The sequence below is a fragment of the Mizuhopecten yessoensis genome, unplaced genomic scaffold (assembly GCF_002113885.1).
Source record: "Mizuhopecten yessoensis strain PY_sf001 unplaced genomic scaffold, ASM211388v2 scaffold10697, whole genome shotgun sequence".
Classification (NCBI taxonomy): Eukaryota; Metazoa; Mollusca; class Bivalvia; order Pectinida; family Pectinidae; genus Mizuhopecten; species Mizuhopecten yessoensis.
Genome location: NW_018408676.1, coordinates 276,370 through 293,989, shown reverse-complemented (window position 1 = coordinate 293,989; position 17,620 = coordinate 276,370). Strand labels below are relative to the sequence as shown.

General features: G+C 38.9%; 1 protein-coding gene across 1 annotated transcript in view; it reads right to left on the bottom strand.

Annotated features, from left to right (window-relative positions):
- Positions 1-17,620, bottom strand: part of LOC110461876 (basal body-orientation factor 1-like) — a 52,807-nt gene that overhangs the window by 16,805 nt on the left and 18,382 nt on the right. The window contains exons 4-7 of the mRNA XM_021515595.1: positions 13,165-13,374; positions 12,722-12,802; positions 6,271-6,341; positions 3,974-4,187 (exon numbers count right to left, since the gene is read on the bottom strand). Of these exons, the coding sequence (XP_021371270.1) occupies positions 3,974-4,187; positions 6,271-6,341; positions 12,722-12,802; positions 13,165-13,374 (576 nt within the window). The remainder of the gene's footprint in view (positions 1-3,973; positions 4,188-6,270; positions 6,342-12,721; positions 12,803-13,164; positions 13,375-17,620) is intronic.

The following is a 17,620-nucleotide window of genomic DNA, read 5'->3' as shown; positions in this document are numbered from 1 at the left end:
CCCCCCTACCAAAAAGTATCCGGATACTTTTTATACCTGCATAAAATGTAACACCCCTGCAAAAAAAGTACCCCCCTGTGATTTTTTTTATATTTCTCTATTTTTAATCCAATTAAGTTTAGGACAATACAGGGGAATATTTATCCACCCCTACCCCACCAACCCCCACCCCCTGGGGCCAGGAAATTATGCCGAAATAATTTTCAATCACTGGACACAATAAGGTTTGGGGAGTCATGTAAAAACATTTACAGTTATGTTATAGTCATTACCCAACCTATCTTCAACTCCCCAACCTCCGGATACTTTTTACTTTTTATACACCCGACCAAAATGTACCCCCAGATACTTTTTATACCCTGACCAAAAAAAAACCCCCCCCCCCCCCATGAAAAATCTTATATTTGAATATTTTTAATCCAATTGAGTTCAGAATTTCGGGAGTCATATATATAGAAGCATTTACAGTTATGTTATAGTCATTACCCAACCTATATTCAACTCCCCAACCCCCAGATACTTTTTTTTACATCTGACCAAAATGTACCCCCCGGAATTAAAACACTAATTTGCATTGGTTTGTTTTATATGCTGTTTTTAATCAGGTGGTGAAACCTTATCCTTATTAGCAATATTCATTCAATTTCAAATATATCTTAGTTATATTAGTTTTAAAATAGATTAATTATATGTGTTGAAACTGTAACAACTCAGAAATAAGAATACAAAAAATAAAGTGTTTGATAAGAGTGTACGTTTGGTCAATGTCATGTAGAGCATGAAATGAGATTGGGTAACTTGTGAAAATGTGTTTTGGTTAGGGTTACTAAAGGTGTCCTGCGGTTGTATTTTTGTAAGTGCTCAAAAAGAAACGGAGTGAGGACAGGGTTCTTAGATTTACAATATAAAAATTTAGAAATTTTCTTGGTTACATTTCAGATGTAATACAAAAGGTATACAGAGGATACATATTGGTAAGGGTATAAAAAGTATCTAAGGGGAACATTTTGGTAAGTGGTAGAAAATATCTTGGGTACAAAATTTTTAAATTCAAAATGTTCAACCCAGATTTTTCACAATTCCTGTGTCAAGAAAATGAGTCTAATTTTCCTCTCTTTTGAAAAAATAAATAAATATATGTATAAATGTATAACAAACATTTGTTTCCATTATTCAATAAATGGCTCCAAAGAGCAAACACAGCCTCTGTTTATACAAAATTGTGTTTTTTTCCCTAACCATGCTTCAAACCATTTTGGTTTGAAAACCTTCAATCGTACAGAAAGAGAAAGATTTCCCGCTTCTTCCCCCACTGGGCCACATCCTCTGCCTCAAGAAGACCCAATCCTTCATTTATACAAAATTGAATCCCCTTTGCCAAAGATGTTCTAGAACAAATTTGGTCAAAATCCCTGCATTGGTTTAGAAGGCCCTGCCCTATCTTCCCCAAAGGTGGCAAGACCCTCCTTTTATACAAAATTGATATTCCTTTGGATAATGATGCTCCAGACCAAATTTGGTCAAATCCAATGAGCCCTTAAGGACAGGTAGCATTTTAAAGGGAAAAATTGACAGACGATAGATGCTGTGCCATGGCATCAGCTCACTTGACTCTTTGAGCAGGTGAACTAAATGTTTAGCTGAAAACAATGTCAAGGTTCTTTTTGTGATAACAATGGGTTGTGTTGGTGGTATCACTGTCAGTGTTGGTGGTAACAATGTCAGGGTTGTGTTGGTGGTAACAATGTCAACGTTGTGTTGGTTGTAACAATGTCAGGGTTGTGTTGGTTGTAACAATGTCAGGGTTGTGTTTGTGATAACAATGTCAGGGTTGTGTTGTTTGTAACAATGTTAGGGTTGTGTTGTTTGTAACAATGTCAGGGTTGTGTTGGTGGTAACAATGTCAGGAATGTGTTAGTTGTAACAATGTCAGTGTTGTGTTGGTTGTAAAAATGTCAGGGTTGTGCTGTTTGTAACAATGTTAGGGGTGTGTTGGTGGTTACAATGGTCTGGTTGTGTTTGTTGGTAACAATGTCAGGCCTGTATTGGTTGTAACAATGGCAGGACTGTGTTGGTGGTAACAGTGTCAGGGTTGTGTTGTTGGTAACAATGTTAGCGTTGTGTTGGTGGTAAGAATGTTAGGGTTGTGTTGGTAGTAACAATGTCAGGACTGTATTGGTTGTAACAATGTCAGTGTTGTGTTGGTGGTAGCAATGTCAGGGTTGTGGTGGTTGTAACAATGTTAGCAATGTGTTGGTGGTAACGATGTCATGGTTTTGTTGTTTGTAACCGTGTTAGGGTTGTGTTGTGGTAACAATGTCAGTGTTGTGTTGGTTGTAAAAATGTCAGGGTTGTGCTGTTTGTAACAATGTCAGTGTTGTGTTGGTTGTAACAAGGTCAGGGATGTGTTGGTGGGAACAATGTCAGGGGTGTGTTGGTTGTAACCGTGTCAGGGGTGTGTTGGTGGTAACGATGTCATGGTTTTGTTGTTTGTAACCTTGTCAGGGTTGTGTTGGGTGTAACAATGGCAGGGGTGTGTTGGGTGTAACAATGGCAGGACTGTGTTGGTGGTAACGATGTCATGGTTTTGTTGTTTGTAACCGTGTCAGGGTTGTGTTGTTTTTAACAATGTCAGGAATGTGCTGGTGGTAACAATGTGCCGGTTGTGTTGGTGGTGACACTGTCAGGGTTGAGTTGGTTGTAACAATTTCAGGGTTTTTTTTGTGGTAACAATGTCACGAATGTGTTGGTGGTAACAGTGTCAGGAATGTGTTGGTTGTAACCGTGTCAGGGTTGTGTTGTTGGTATCACTGTCAGTGTTGGTGGTAACAAGGTCAGGAATGTGTTGGTGGTAACAATGTCATGGTTGTGTTGGTGGTTACAATGTCAGGGTTGTGTTGGTTGTAACAATGTTATGGTTGTGTTGGTGGTAACAATGTCAGGGTTGTGTTGGTTGTAACAATGTCAGGGTTGTGTTGGTGGTAACAATGTCAGGGTTGTGTTGGTGGTAACAATGTCAGGACTGTATTGGTTGTAACAATGTCATGGTTGTGTTGGTTGTAACAATGTCAGGGTTGTGTTGGTGGTAACCATGTCATGGTTGTGTTGGCTGTACCAATGTCATGGTTGTATTGGTTGAAACAATGTCACGGTTGTGTTGGTGGTAACAATGTTATGGTCGTGTTGGTGGTAACAATGTCAGGAATGTGTGGGTGGTAACAATGTCAGGGTTGTGTTGTGGTAACAATGTCAGGGTTGTGTTGCTGGTAACAAGGTCAGGGTTGTGTTGGTGGTAACAAAGTCAGGGTTGTGTTGGTGGTAACCATGTCATGGTTGTGTTGGCTGTAACAATGTCATGGTTGTATTGGTTGAAACAATGTCAGGGTTGTGTTGGTGGTAACAATGTCAGGGTTGTGTTGGTTGTAACAATGTCAGGGATGTGTTGGTTGTAACAATGTCAGGGCTGTGTTGGTTGTAACAATGTCAGGAATGTGGTGGTTGTAACAATGGCAGGACTGTCTTGGTGGTAACAATGTCAGGGTTGGGTTGGTTGTAACAATGTCAAGGTTGTGGTGGTTGTAACAATGTCAGGGTTGGGTTGGGTGTAACAATGTCAGGATTGTGTTGGTTGTAACAATGGCAGGACTGTGTTGGTGGTAACAATGTCAACGTTGTGTTGGTTGTAACAATGTCAAGGTCGTGTTGGTTGTAACAATGTCAGGGATGTGTTGGTTCTAACAATGTCAGGAATGTGTTGGTGGTAACAATGTCAGGATTGTGTTGGTTGTAACAATGTCAGGAATGTGTTGGTTGTAACAATGTCAGGGTTGTGTTGGTTGTAACAATGTCAAGGTTGTGTTGGTTGTAACAATGTCAGGGTTGTGTTGGTTGTAACAATGTCAGGGTTGTGTTTGGGATAACAGGGTTGTGTTGGATGTAACAATGTTGTGGTTGTATTTTGGTATCATCTTACTTGTCGCACAAGTTCTTTTTGCTGTTTTGACTGTATAACTTTCTCTTGGACAATCATATCATTGAGTTCCTTCTCCCCTGTCAGATTTTCGTTTTCCTCTAGTAATTTCTCCTTTGTCTTTTTCAGTAATTCTCCCTCTTTCATGTGATAGTTCAGGGCCTCCGACAATCGAACGTTCTCCTTATACACCGATTTTGTAGTCTCATCTAGATTTCTGTAATTCATATGAGAAAAATGTTTTAGTAGTTGCTACAAATTCTTTTATACACTGATGAGTAAGCAAAATTGAATTTTTTTTCTTGGCGCCCACTATCTTACCATCTTCATTAGTTCTACGTCAGTTTGATCTTTTTCTCTTCTTAATCAGTTTGCCTGTCTGCCATCTTAATTAGACTTTTATCAACCTCAAAAGTAAGCATGCACAACTGAGGACCAAGGGGAACCTACATATCAAATTTGAGAAAGATCCCTCCTGTACTTCCAGAGAAATAGTACTAACAAACCTTCACTGTCAAAATCTGAGATGGCCAACTGCACAACTATGGACAAAAAGGAACCTTCATATCAAATTTTAGCAAGATATCTTCTGCACTTTCCGAGAAATAAAGATAACAAGAATTGTTTAAGGACGGACGGACGGACGGACCACGAAGGAAGGGCAATTTGATTAGCTCACAATCAGATGATGGTGGACTAAAGAGGGGAATGATAGTGATTTTGGTAGTTGTGCTTTTATGCAAGTTGCTTGCACCACACGACTTGCAAGCATACTTGCTAAATGACCTGCATCTTGTGGGTCAAACCAAAGAAATTTACCTATCACCCGCGACCAACTTATGACCAGCTTGGGTCATACAAATCTCCTGCATTCTGTCAACATGACATGAAATTGCCAGTCTCCATGCTCAAACTAGTATCTTTCTACTTCCGATGCGATCCATTAGAGTTTCTCGGAAGTCTAGTATTCAGGTACAGGTAAATTCAGTACACACATTTCGAAATGTTTTCACAATGGCGGTCTCTCTTTCGTGAAATCCAGGCAAATTGGAAGGTGAGTACTGTTACAACAGTACATATAATCCCAATTGTAGTACTTTTAATTTCACATGCACAATGTTAACTGTTATCTTGACTACGTTCAACGTAAGAAAAGAAAGAATAAGTATGCCTGCTATTACAATTCTGCGCGGGAAAAAGATTTTGAGTGGCTTCATAATAATGTTTAGCCTGATCATTCTTATTGTAAACTGCACTGTTACTTAATTTTTTTTTCGGTAGGTTTGGTTGCTCTTTACGACATCAAAAGCCATACGATAAATGATTTTCATGAAGTCAGACGACAAGGTTATAAACACAGTCATTTTTTTAGTAACTTCATTGCCAAGTACATATCTTTCTTAACTGCAGATAATTTTACCAAAATCTACATGAAAATGCTTTCGGGTAGCAATCGCGACATTGGTTAAAAATAGGAATGCAGTTGTACAAATTTTAGTGTACCAAGATATTATATCAATACAAATACCTGTATTGAACATAAATGCATTTTTTTTCTCGAGTTTCCAACTTGGCAGTCAGATTCTCATGATCAATGTAGTACATAAAGATGAGAGGGACAAATAGATAAGAGCTTCTAGATGAGTTCATGCTTCCAGTATGCATCAATGATGTTTTCTACAATTATCTCAAACTACCTGTATGTACAGGGAAATTAGTATTTTGAAAAGAGAGAATGTAATAAAACAAAATTTGCAAAAAGATTTGTTTTATTTATTTTAAAAAAAATGTCCTAAATCTTACCAGAAAACACAACATATGCCATACTGTTACGACGCAAAATTATTTATTTTGACCTGAAAATTTTGACGCACATTATAATCCCCAAACAGAATTTCCCAATGTGGTCATGACTCCCATTTGGAGATTCAGGGGTAAGCAGGTATGCTTGCAAGGCATGTGATTGTTACATGATTGTAAATGACAAAGTCCTGCAAAATATTTTTACATTTACGGGCAATTCTCTCCCCTTTTTTCAATATAATGATATACAATTTATTTCAATTATTACAATATCAATTTGTATTGAATATTTCCATGTTTCCACATTTATCTATGTCTTATGATTATAGGGGCATCTCACTTTCTGTTCTGACAAACTAGAAACGATCAAAAACAGCTTGATTGTTTATTATAACATAATATATATTATATATATTGGTTATTATAATAAGTAGGTTCCACTGTATTAGGTATATGGCAGTCAAAAATATAAAGACTGTAAATTCGGAAACCCTTACGTTATAGCTTCTGTGTGAGCACGCTCTGCTAATTCTGCAATCTTCTGGTTTGCTTCCTGCTGAAGTCGCATCTGTAAAAAAAAAACAGAAACATAAGTAAGACGTAACAGAAATGAGTGATTTTATCAGACTGGTTTATTTGTGTTATTTGTTTCATATACAGTAGAATCCACTTATTATGATATTGGATATTATGATAAACTGCATGCTTATTATAATATTTTTTTCCATGTACTGACTTTTTCTCTATGTAGACTAAAAGTAAAGAAATATGTTTATTGTGATAAGGTCGTGAATAGATTTTTACGGGCTAAAAACTCAGGTAGGTTGTTGGTGTGTGACACCTGGACAATAGGTCTGGCTAACTGCACATCGCCCAAGGTGATTGTTACGGTTTAGTCTCGGCTAGCATACATTTCTAAAATACCTATAGTCTCGAATAGCATACATTTCTAAAATACCTATAGTCTCGCCTAGCATACATTTCTAAAATACCTAAAGTCTCGCCTAGCATACATTTCTAAAATACCTATAGTCTCGGCTAGCATACATTTCTAAAATACCTATAGTCTCGCCTAGCATACATTTCTAAAATACCTATAGTCTCGCCTAGCATACATGTCTATTTTCACACCTAATAAACAGTGCAATAAATATTCCATTATCTAAGTAAAGAATAATATTGACATGTGCTAGATGATGGTATATATGTGTTTCTACCACAATACGCTGTGTTATTCCACTCTCAGATCATTGTATAAACACGCAGACTGTTAGATAAATATGAGTTATATACCACACATGGTATATGACCTTCAAGAGTTTTGATTGGTCGAGAAGATGAACTTTGATCGGGAAGACTTTTTCCACATGCTTTTTGCCACCTGCTATTTTGTTTACGTCGTCGGCTGTCAACATCCGACAAATATTGATGACTTTGTGTCGGCTGTCAACATCCGACAAATGTTGGTGACTTTGTGAGTGTATGCAGAAAGGGGGGTTATTAAGGCAATATTAAAAGATGATACTTAAAGATTTGATCGCTAGTTTCAGGCAAAATTGCTACAGACGCTCGATATCGTTTCAACGTCACACCGTCGCGTGTCCAGGTCGTGAAACCAAAACAATATCTGTCACAGTGTCGGGAAATATTTCGTTCTCCCAACGTCCCGTTATCGCTATTTGGATGGTCTGACTATGGCTGAACTTTCACTATAAACGTCAACCATAGAACCGTCACGAAGAAACGTAGGCCTAGAAACGGAGGCCTATGGTTTTGGATATTGACAGCGATAAGTTCGTCTACAACGGTTCATAACTTGGTGGGAGGTAGTCCGAATTATTCTGACGTTTTATCAACTTTTTTCATATCGGTCTGTCGTCGATTAACGTCAGAACTCCGACCCTTTATGATATGTGGGAAATATCCGACCCGCGCCCAGAGCGCACTTCCAACTGATATTTTAGAAACAAATCTTCACTTTCACACACATGTCGCACATGGATCGAAAGATCTATTCTTTATGCACTAGGTGGTATCAATAACGTGTTTCAAAGATCATTACGAAAAGTATTTTCCGATGTTTTCTATACCAACCCATGTTTTTAATGGAAATTAGGCCATGAGCAATGTCACATGACTTGACGAGATCCCACGTTACCGAAGGTATTTCCTAACATTATGACGTAGGCCGGCAAGATTTTAGTCACGTGGCATTAGAAGGCGGGGCTATAAAAAAACTAGAGTAAAACAGAGTAAGTTTGAAAAAATATGTTTTTAGTGATTGTATTGGTTGTTTGGGGCATGTTATGTATGTTCATCTTGTGCATAAAGAATAGATCTTTCGATCCATGTGCGACATGTGTGTGAAACTGACGATTTGTTTCTAAAATATCAGTTGGAAGTGCGCTCTGGGCGCAGGTCGCATATTTCCCGCATATTATAGAGGGCCGGAGTTCTGACGTTAATCGACGACAGACCGATCAGGGTTCAAATTTAAGCTCGCATACTCGCGAAAAGCGAGTGCAAATTGCAAACTGCGAGTAGAGATTTCAGACACCAGCATTTTTTTGCGAGTGAAAATTTTGGGCTGAATAATCCTCATTTCTAATGGTCGGTCTTTACAAATTCTTTCTTTGACAACTCGCGTTCATTTAAGCGCATTCTTGTCATTCGCCGAATGAATGATTCAGCTTTTGTCATTAACGGATGTTTACAATCGATACATGTCCCGTGCGCATGTCCGTTAGGAAGTACCTGCACAAATAATGATGACGTTTACCGCATGCATGATGTTTTTCGGTAATCTATTTTTAGTTACTATTTATAGCGCAAATACGATAGGCTTGACTAGTCACGTGGTTGTATTGGGGTTTCCCAAGGTTAAATTTCACAGCTCACTGCACCGGCAAAATAACAAATGGACAAGTTGCTGATGTTGCCCTTAGAGAGTATGACCCAAAACCTGCTGTGACAAGATGGTGGTTGTCGGGACAAAGACAGAAAAGACCAAATACTCTACCATATGGAGCAAGAAACTAAGATGCAGTTTTTATGCTATATCTTAGAATAGCCTGAGCAGGCCAGCATCCTTTCACAGCAAGGTTTGCGTCATGTATACATCCCAACGACCATAATTTAAAATGTCAGTTAATACTGTGTTGTTTTAGAATTTAATTTTAAGTTAACATGTCTAATAAAGTTGGAAAAATGCAAATTGCAAGTTGTTTTCTCATTTAGCAAGTAAGAAAAAATACCACTTGCGAAAAAATGCAAGTAGAAAATCTGGTTAAATTCGAACCCTGCCGATATGAAAAAAGTCGATAAAACGTCAGAATATTTCGGACTAGGCGGGAGGCAGACTTCGTACGATATGCTTACGCGCATATAGTCCGATGGTTGATTTTATAAATTAATGCAATACTGCTACTCTCAATATTTAAAGTCGTTCATCTATTTTTTTTTTTCACGAAGTTGTTGCCGAAACATTTATTTTGACAATAATTAAATTCGTAAAAATAAACATATGGGTCATATCACTATGCCAGCCTTGTCAACAAACACATGTGTGTATGTTATTTCCGACTGATCATGAGATTGTGGTAGAAACAGATCACACGACTCGTGGTTGTTGAGTATGGTATTTATTTCACTCTTGTTAGTTAATTTTCAAAAGTTACAGAAAGAACTCGCTAAAGCTTGTGTCTTTTGTAACTTTTGAAAATAAACTAACTTGAGTGAAATAAATACCATATTCAACAACCACTCGTTGTGTAACCTCTATATATATTAAACAAGTAAAAAGGATTTTAATTATCTATCAGATGTCAAAATAATTAAAAAATAAAAAGAGTTATTATAACATCACAAGTGATCACAAGTAAAATTAAGTCTCATTAACTAACCTTAATATTAATGATTATTAAAATGTTCTGTAATGAATTGTCTATAATTTCAACTGAAATCACAGTTAACTGAAAGTTGTTTAATTTTGATGGTTGTGCCTCCAGAATTTTCATTAAGCTGATTTCATGCGGACATACACTGCCAGGAAAAATGTTATAATTTTCACTTTTCCTAACATTAAAAATATCAAGATTTTCAAGATTTATCCAAACTTTGGGCCATGGGCCCATTAGTAAATGTTTACATAAACATACGTACCCAATTAAAATAAAACAAGATGCCCATGGGCCTTAACGGTCACCTGATATATTTATACAGAGAGTTGATTTTGATTTTAACATGAACAAAAATATTATTCAAAGTGACAAAAAACAATAAAACCACCTTATTCAATATCTAGCTTACAGATTTAAGACTAAAAAAGTACTTGAAACTAGCACCTCTGATTCTAAACAAGGAAAATGAAGAAATTTTAGCACACTGACGCCTTTGGGCCCCACCCTACAGCCCTTGGGGGTAGGGCTGGCTCAAAATTTTCAAAGTATCAAACTGTCAACTCAGGGTTATAATTCCAATCAAGTTATTAACATGTGATATTCAAAGTATCATTTGCCATTATAAACCATAATAAATTTTGCCCCCCCACCCCTCCTTCCCCAGGGGGTAAACGTGAGACCCTAGGGTCATAAACAAGACCCTTCCATCTATGAAGAGTGTTGGTTCTTGAGAAGAAGATTTTTGAAATTTCAGTCAATTCAACCCTTTTTGGCCCCACCCATCAGCCCCGGGGGTCAGTCAGGGCTGATATGTGCAAACCATCAAACTGCTACCTAATACTGATAATTCTTACCTAAATTGAATTACTTCCAATGAAAATTGAACAAATGTTGGTCCAAAATGTGATTTCCCTTTATAAACCTTAGTAAAGTTTACCCCCTCCCCAGGGGGAAACGTGAGACCCTAAGGTCATAAAATTTACAATTTTGGTTTAGCACCTTAAGACCCTTCCATCTATGAAGAATGTTTGATTCTACCATATCTGGGTCTTGAGAAGAAGATTTTTGAAATTTTCAGTCAATTCAACCCTTTTTGGCCCCACCCATCAGCCCCGGGGGGTCAGTCAGGACTCATCTGTGCATACTATCAAACTGCTACCTAATACTGATAATGCTAACCTAAATTTAATTACTTCCAATGGCAATTAAACAAATGTTGGTCCACAATGTGATTTCCCTATATATACTATAGTAAAGTTTACCCCCTCCCCAGGGGGAAACATGAGACCCTAGGGTCAAGAAATTCACAATTTTGGTAAAGCACCTTAAGACCCATCCATCTATGAAGAGGATTTGATTCTACCATATCTGGGACTTGAGAAGAAGATTTTTGAAATTTTAGTCAATTTGACCCTTTTTGGCCCTGGGGGCTGGGGACCAAACTGGCCACTATTTTTGTTGACCTTTGGCCATGGAAGGTTTCTGCAAAATTTCATTGAAATTGGTTCAGGGGTTTTGGAGAAGAAGTCGAAAATGTAAATTGTTTACGGACGCACGACGGACGATGGACGACGATGGACAAAAGGCGATCGCAATAGGTCACTTGAGACTTTGAGCTCTACGACTTGACCTAAAAGCGAGCACATGATTCCAACAAAAACAAAAACATTGTATTCATCTGCAGTGAGCAGTCCAGCATGGAAACAGCGAGGCCTTTATTTTGACCTCCAGTTATACCGATTATAGCATGAATTGCTGGTTGACGTTTGGGTGTTGTTATTAACGTCAAAAGAATTGTTCTTCATGAATTTTCCAAAACCCACTTTGAACATTTTGTCGCATTTGAGGTGGATTAAAAACTCAACTACAAGAAAATATAGGCGTTGTTTGGCTTTTCGTGCAAGCACGGCCCCTATAGATTAGCTGCAAAACCAAAAAGGCATGACTATATTGAGTTTTTTGGCTGTTATTGGTTCAATGCAAGCTGCTTTCAATGCACGACTTGGGAGGCATGTGATTGTCACATGATCGTAATTGACATAGTGTGGTAAAATATTTTTATGATTATGGGACAAAATGAAACAACTTTCCTTGTAAAAAAGGTAAATCCTGACTGTTTATAATAATAATATATAATAATAAAATATTTTATTCAAGTGTCACACATATTTTACATAACACATCACTTACATAATAAAAATACACATATGCGAAATATTCCCAGCCATACTGACTTCCGAGACACTACTTAAAATTTATATATATTAAAACATAGAATCTATTAACGATTCTCAATAAAAAGAACCATATATTATACTGTACATAACATAAAAATTGAATGCATGCTCAGGATCCGATGGTGGGAGAAGAGCGAGAGTAGTTTGGCCAATCCCTACCGACAAGTCGCCCCTCCCCCACCATCGGGACCTCGATGATTGGCAATTACTAGAACATCAAATACATATAAAATACATAAATTAGATTTACTAAAATCATTAAAACTGAATTATAGTAAATGGCGAAAGCATCGTAATGTTGCCTACTAGAAACAATAATATGAACCATATATTACGAGGTATAAAGTCATAAAAAAAAATCTTAAATACATATCAAGTTTTAATACGTTTTATACCACTTCTCTCACCCTACTGACTGTTACATTATATATATGGTATCGTTTGTTAGCTAGCATGTAGTTATAATGATAGTTCTTAGGGATTGCTAAAAGTCAATTGAAAGTGAAAGTGACATACTGATCGTTATGACCGTAAAAAGCAATTTTCTGAAATTTTTCAAACAAACTGATATAATTGATAACAACTAAACAATTCAATTTACAATATCAATTCTTATTGATATCTTCCCATGTGAATAAAAACAAGATTATAATTCTTAAAAAATGTGTTTTCAGATCTTAAAGAAGTTAATAGGTTAATAAATTTTGCTTTAAACAAAAAGCATTTGAAAATTTGCATTCAAGATCAGAGAAAGTTGTAAGACAATTTAAAATTAACTGATGAAATTTTGCATTTTTATTTCTTTAACAAACCTTTTCTTCAAAAAATTTCTGTTCCATACGTGAAAGTGTAGTTTTATGGTCTCGATTAGCATTGTACATAGATTCTTTTATCTGAAATAAAGAAAATGAAACAGTTATAATAGAATATCAGATAAAAGATCATAAGACATTCTTCCAAAGGGTTCTGTAGTCACAAATGTTTATCTTTAGTTTTTAGGGTCTGTTGTGTTCAACTGCATAATTGAAAGAAGCATCTGAATTTGACGTACGTTCCTTGCCCTAAGCTTAGAGAACATGGAAAGACCAACAAAGAGATGCTTATAACAAGTAAATAGCCAAAATATCTAAAGCTGGGAAGAGTATGGCAACAATATTTATTTTATCAATAAAAATGAAAATAATCTGTGGTGATTAATTTGTCTAAAAAAAATTCACTTTCAAGGTGTAAGGATACATTATACTCAGTCTCTTACCTCATCAAGATCTTTCTGCATCTGGCCTCTCTTCCGTCGAAACTCTTTGACCTGCTTGAGTTCCGTTTGCAGAAGGTCGACCTCGCGACTTCGCTCAGACAGTCGTTCTTCCAATTCATTTATCTGTTGACTGAAGTCCTCCACAATATTTTCCTTGTCCTTTCGGTGATCTTTCTTCTGATCTCGGATAGACTGCTGGAGTTTCTCCAGCTAAAACACACAAACACATATTCTAATATAAAAACAGGGCTACTACAGGGATCAACACTAACGCCAGCCCGATAGTCCATGTCTAGTATTAAAGGGATCAACACTAACGCCAGTCCTATAGTCATGTCTAGTACTACAGGGATCAAAACTAACGCCAGTCCTATAGTCATGTCTAGTACTACAGGGATCAAAACTAACGCCAGCCCGATAGTCCATGTCCAGTCCTATAGTCATGTCTAGTACTACAGGAATCAACCCTAACGCCAGCCCGATAGTCCATGTCTAGTATTAAAGTGATCAACACTAACGCCAGTCCTATAGTCATGGCTAGTACTACAGGAATCAACACTAACGCTAGCCCGATAGTCCATGTCTAGTACTACAGCGATCAACACTAACGCCAGCCCGATAGTACATGGCTAGTACTACAGGGATCAAAACTAACGGCAGTCCTATAGTCATGTCTAGTACTACAGGAATCAACACTAACGCTAGCCCGATAGTCCATGTCTAGTACTACAGGGATCAAAACTAACTCCAGTCCTATAGTCATGTCTAGTACTACAGGGATCAAAACTAACGGCAGTCCTATAGTCATGTCTAGTACTACAGGGATCAAAACTAACGGCAGTCCTATAGTCATGTCTAGTACTACAGGAATCAACACTAACGCTAGCCCGATAGTCCATGTCTAGTACTACAGGGAGCGACACTAACGCCAGCCTGATAGTCCATGTCTAGTATTACAGGGATCAACACTAACGCCAGCCCGATAGTCCATGTTCAGTACTACAGAGATCAACACTAAAGCCAGCCCGATAGTCCATGTCTAGTACTACAGGGATCGACACTAACGCCAGCCCGATAGTCCATGTCTAGTACTACAGGGATCAAAACTAACGCCAGCCCGATAGTCCATGTCTAGTACTACAGAGATCAACACTAACGCCAGCCCGATAGCCCATGTCTAGTACTACAGGGATCGACACTAACGCCAGCCCGATAGACCATGTCTAGTATTACAGGGATCAACACTAACGCCAGCCTGTTAGTCCATGTCTAGTACTACAGGGATCAACACTAAGGCCAGCCCGATAGTCCGTGTCTAGTACTACAGGGATCAACACTAACGCCAGCCCGATAGGCCATGTTCAGTACTACAGAGATCAACACTAAAGCCAGCGCGATAGTCCATGTCTAGTACTACAGGGATCGACACTAACGCCAGCCCGATAGACCATGTCTAGTACTACAGGGATCGACACTAACGCCAGCCCGATAGTCCATGTCTAGTATTAAAGTGATTGACACTAACGCCAGCCCGATAGTCCATGTCTAGTACTACAGGGTTCAAAACTAACGCCAGTCCTATAGTCATGTCTAGTACTACAGGGATCAAAACTAACGCCAGCCCGATAGTCCATGTCTAGTACTACAGGGATCAACAGTAACGCCAGCCCGATAGTACATGGCTAGTACTACATGGATCAAAACTAACGCCAGTCCTATAGTCCATATCTAGTACTACAGGAATCAACACTAACGCCAGCCCGATAGGCCATGTCTAGTATTAAAGGGATTGACACTAACGCCAGCCCGATAGTACATGGCTAGTACTACAGGGATTGACACTAACGCCAGCCCGATAATCCATGTCTAGTACTACAGGGATCAGCATTAACGCCAGCCCGATAGTCCATGTCTAGTATTAAAGTGATTGACACTAACGCCAGCCCGATAGTACATGTCTAGTACTACAGAGATCAACAATAACGCCAGTCCGATAGTCCATGTCTAGTACTACAGAGATCAACACTAACGCCAGCCCGATAGGCCATGTCTAGTATTAAAGGGATTGACACTAACGGCAGCCCGATAGTCCATGTCTAGTACTACAGAGATCAACACTAACGCCAGCCCGATAGCCCATGTCTAGTATTACAGGGATCAACACTAATGCCAGCCCGATAGTACATTGCTAGTACTACAGGGATCAAAACTAACGCCAGTCCTATAGTCCATGTCTAGTACTACAGGGATCAACATTAACGCCAGCCCGATAGTCCATGTCTAGTACTTCAGGGATTGACACTAACGCCAGCCCGATAGTCCATGTCTAGTACTACAGGGATCGACACTAACGCCAGCCTGATAGTCCATGTCTAGTATTACAGGGATCAACACTAACGCCAGCCCGAAAGTCCGTGTCTAAGTACTAAAGGGATTAAAACTAATGCCAGCCTGATAGTCCATGTCTAGTATTACAGGGATCAACATTAACGCCAGCCCGATAGTCCATGTCAAGTACTACATGGATCGACACTAACGCCAGCCCGATAGTACATGGCTAGTACTACAGGGATCAAAACTAACGCCATCCCGATAGTCCATGTCAAGTACTACAGGGATCGACACTAACGCCAGCCTGATAGTCCATGTCTAGTATTGCAGGGATCAACACTAACGCCAGCCTGATAGTCCATGTCTAAGTACTACAGGGATCAACACTAATGCCAGCCCGATAGTCCATGTCTAGTACTACAGGGATCAACACTAAGGCTAGCCCGATAGTACTTAACAGGGGGGGGGGGGCACACTCCATTTATATAAAATCCCACCTGCCAAAGGATGGCACACTCTACACCTAAATTCCTTCATTCGTTTAGCTTTATTTACCCTATTGGGCCCCTTACTGAAGTTACTCTGCCCCAAAAGGGGTGGGGTTTTTGTCGGTAACCATCTATTTAATCTTTATTTCCTTAATCAGGCCTCGCCTCTTGGCCTATAAGGGTGCCAAAACCTTTGTTAATACAAAATTGAATCTCTTTTGCTTAAAGATGCCCTAGAACAAGTTTGGTTATAATCCCTTTATTGGTACAAAAGGAAAATGATTTCTTACAAATAGTTTCCCTTATTTCCCCTATTAGGCCTTATAAACCCCTCTGCCAAAAATGAGGACCACAGTAACAGACTCAAAATTGAGTCCTCTACATAGTCTTTCCCCAAGGCTGCTCCAGACCCCATTAAAATAAATATATAAACTTTATTTATTTTACAACAATTATGAAACAAGATATTTCAACTTATATTAAATACTCTCGTTGGCCCAGATGTTAGCGCGTGGGGGGTCTTAGTGTGGGAGGAAACAGTAGTACCTGGAGAAAACCCATATGGTCGGGATGGTTACCCCAACCTTTTCACGTACGATCAGGTAATCGAACCCCAGCCGCCTTGGTGAAAGGCAAGTGCGCTATCGACTGCACCACCTGACCACCCATTAAAAGAAAATCCCAGGGACAGGGACACACACACATGGTATTTATAAAATTGAGTCCCCTTTGTCTAAAGATGCTCAAAAACAAATTTGGTGAAAAATCCCTGCATTGGTTTAGAAGGAGAAGATTTTTGAAGATTTTCCATTTTTTTCCCTATTCAGCCCCCCTCTCCATTTATACAACAAGAGGCCCAAAGGGCCTGTATCGCTCACCTGAATATAATTAAAGTAATTGGTATGAAGTAAAGATATAGCACTCCATAGTAGGTGCTGTAAGTACATATGAAATTTTAGAAAGATCCATCCAGTACTTGAGATATAATAGATTTCAAACAGAACCCCACCCCTAAGCCCCTAGGGGGGTCATACCCAGCGTTTATACAAAATTAAGTCCCCTTGGCCAAAGGATGCTCCAGACTAAATAAGGATAAAATCCCTTAATCATGATGGTCTAAGAAGGATTTTAAAGGTTTTACCTCTATTTCCCCTATAGGGCCCAGCCCCTCAGGTCCCAGGGGGGGGGGGGGGGGGGGGGGGGCACACCCACCGTTTATACAAAATTGGTTCCCCTTTACCCAAGGATGTCTCACACCAAATATGGACCAAAACTTTTCATTCCTACAGAAGAAGAAGGATTTTAAAGAATAATTTGCTATGTTCCCCTATTGGGCCTCGCCCCTCAGGCCCTTAGGGGGCCTAACCCACGTTTTATACAAAACTGAGTCTCCTTCGCCCAAGGATGCTCCATGCTCCAGACATAATAAGGATAAAATTCCTTAATCCCTAGGGTAGGAGAAGGAATTGGAGGGTTTAACCTTTATTTCCCCTATTCGGCCCCGGCCCTCTGCCCCAAGGGGGGCCACACCCACCATTTATACAAAATTGAGTCCCCTTGACCCAAGGATGCTCCAGACTAAATTAGGATAAAATCCCTTAATCCCTACGGTAGGAGAAGGATTTTGAAGGTTTTAC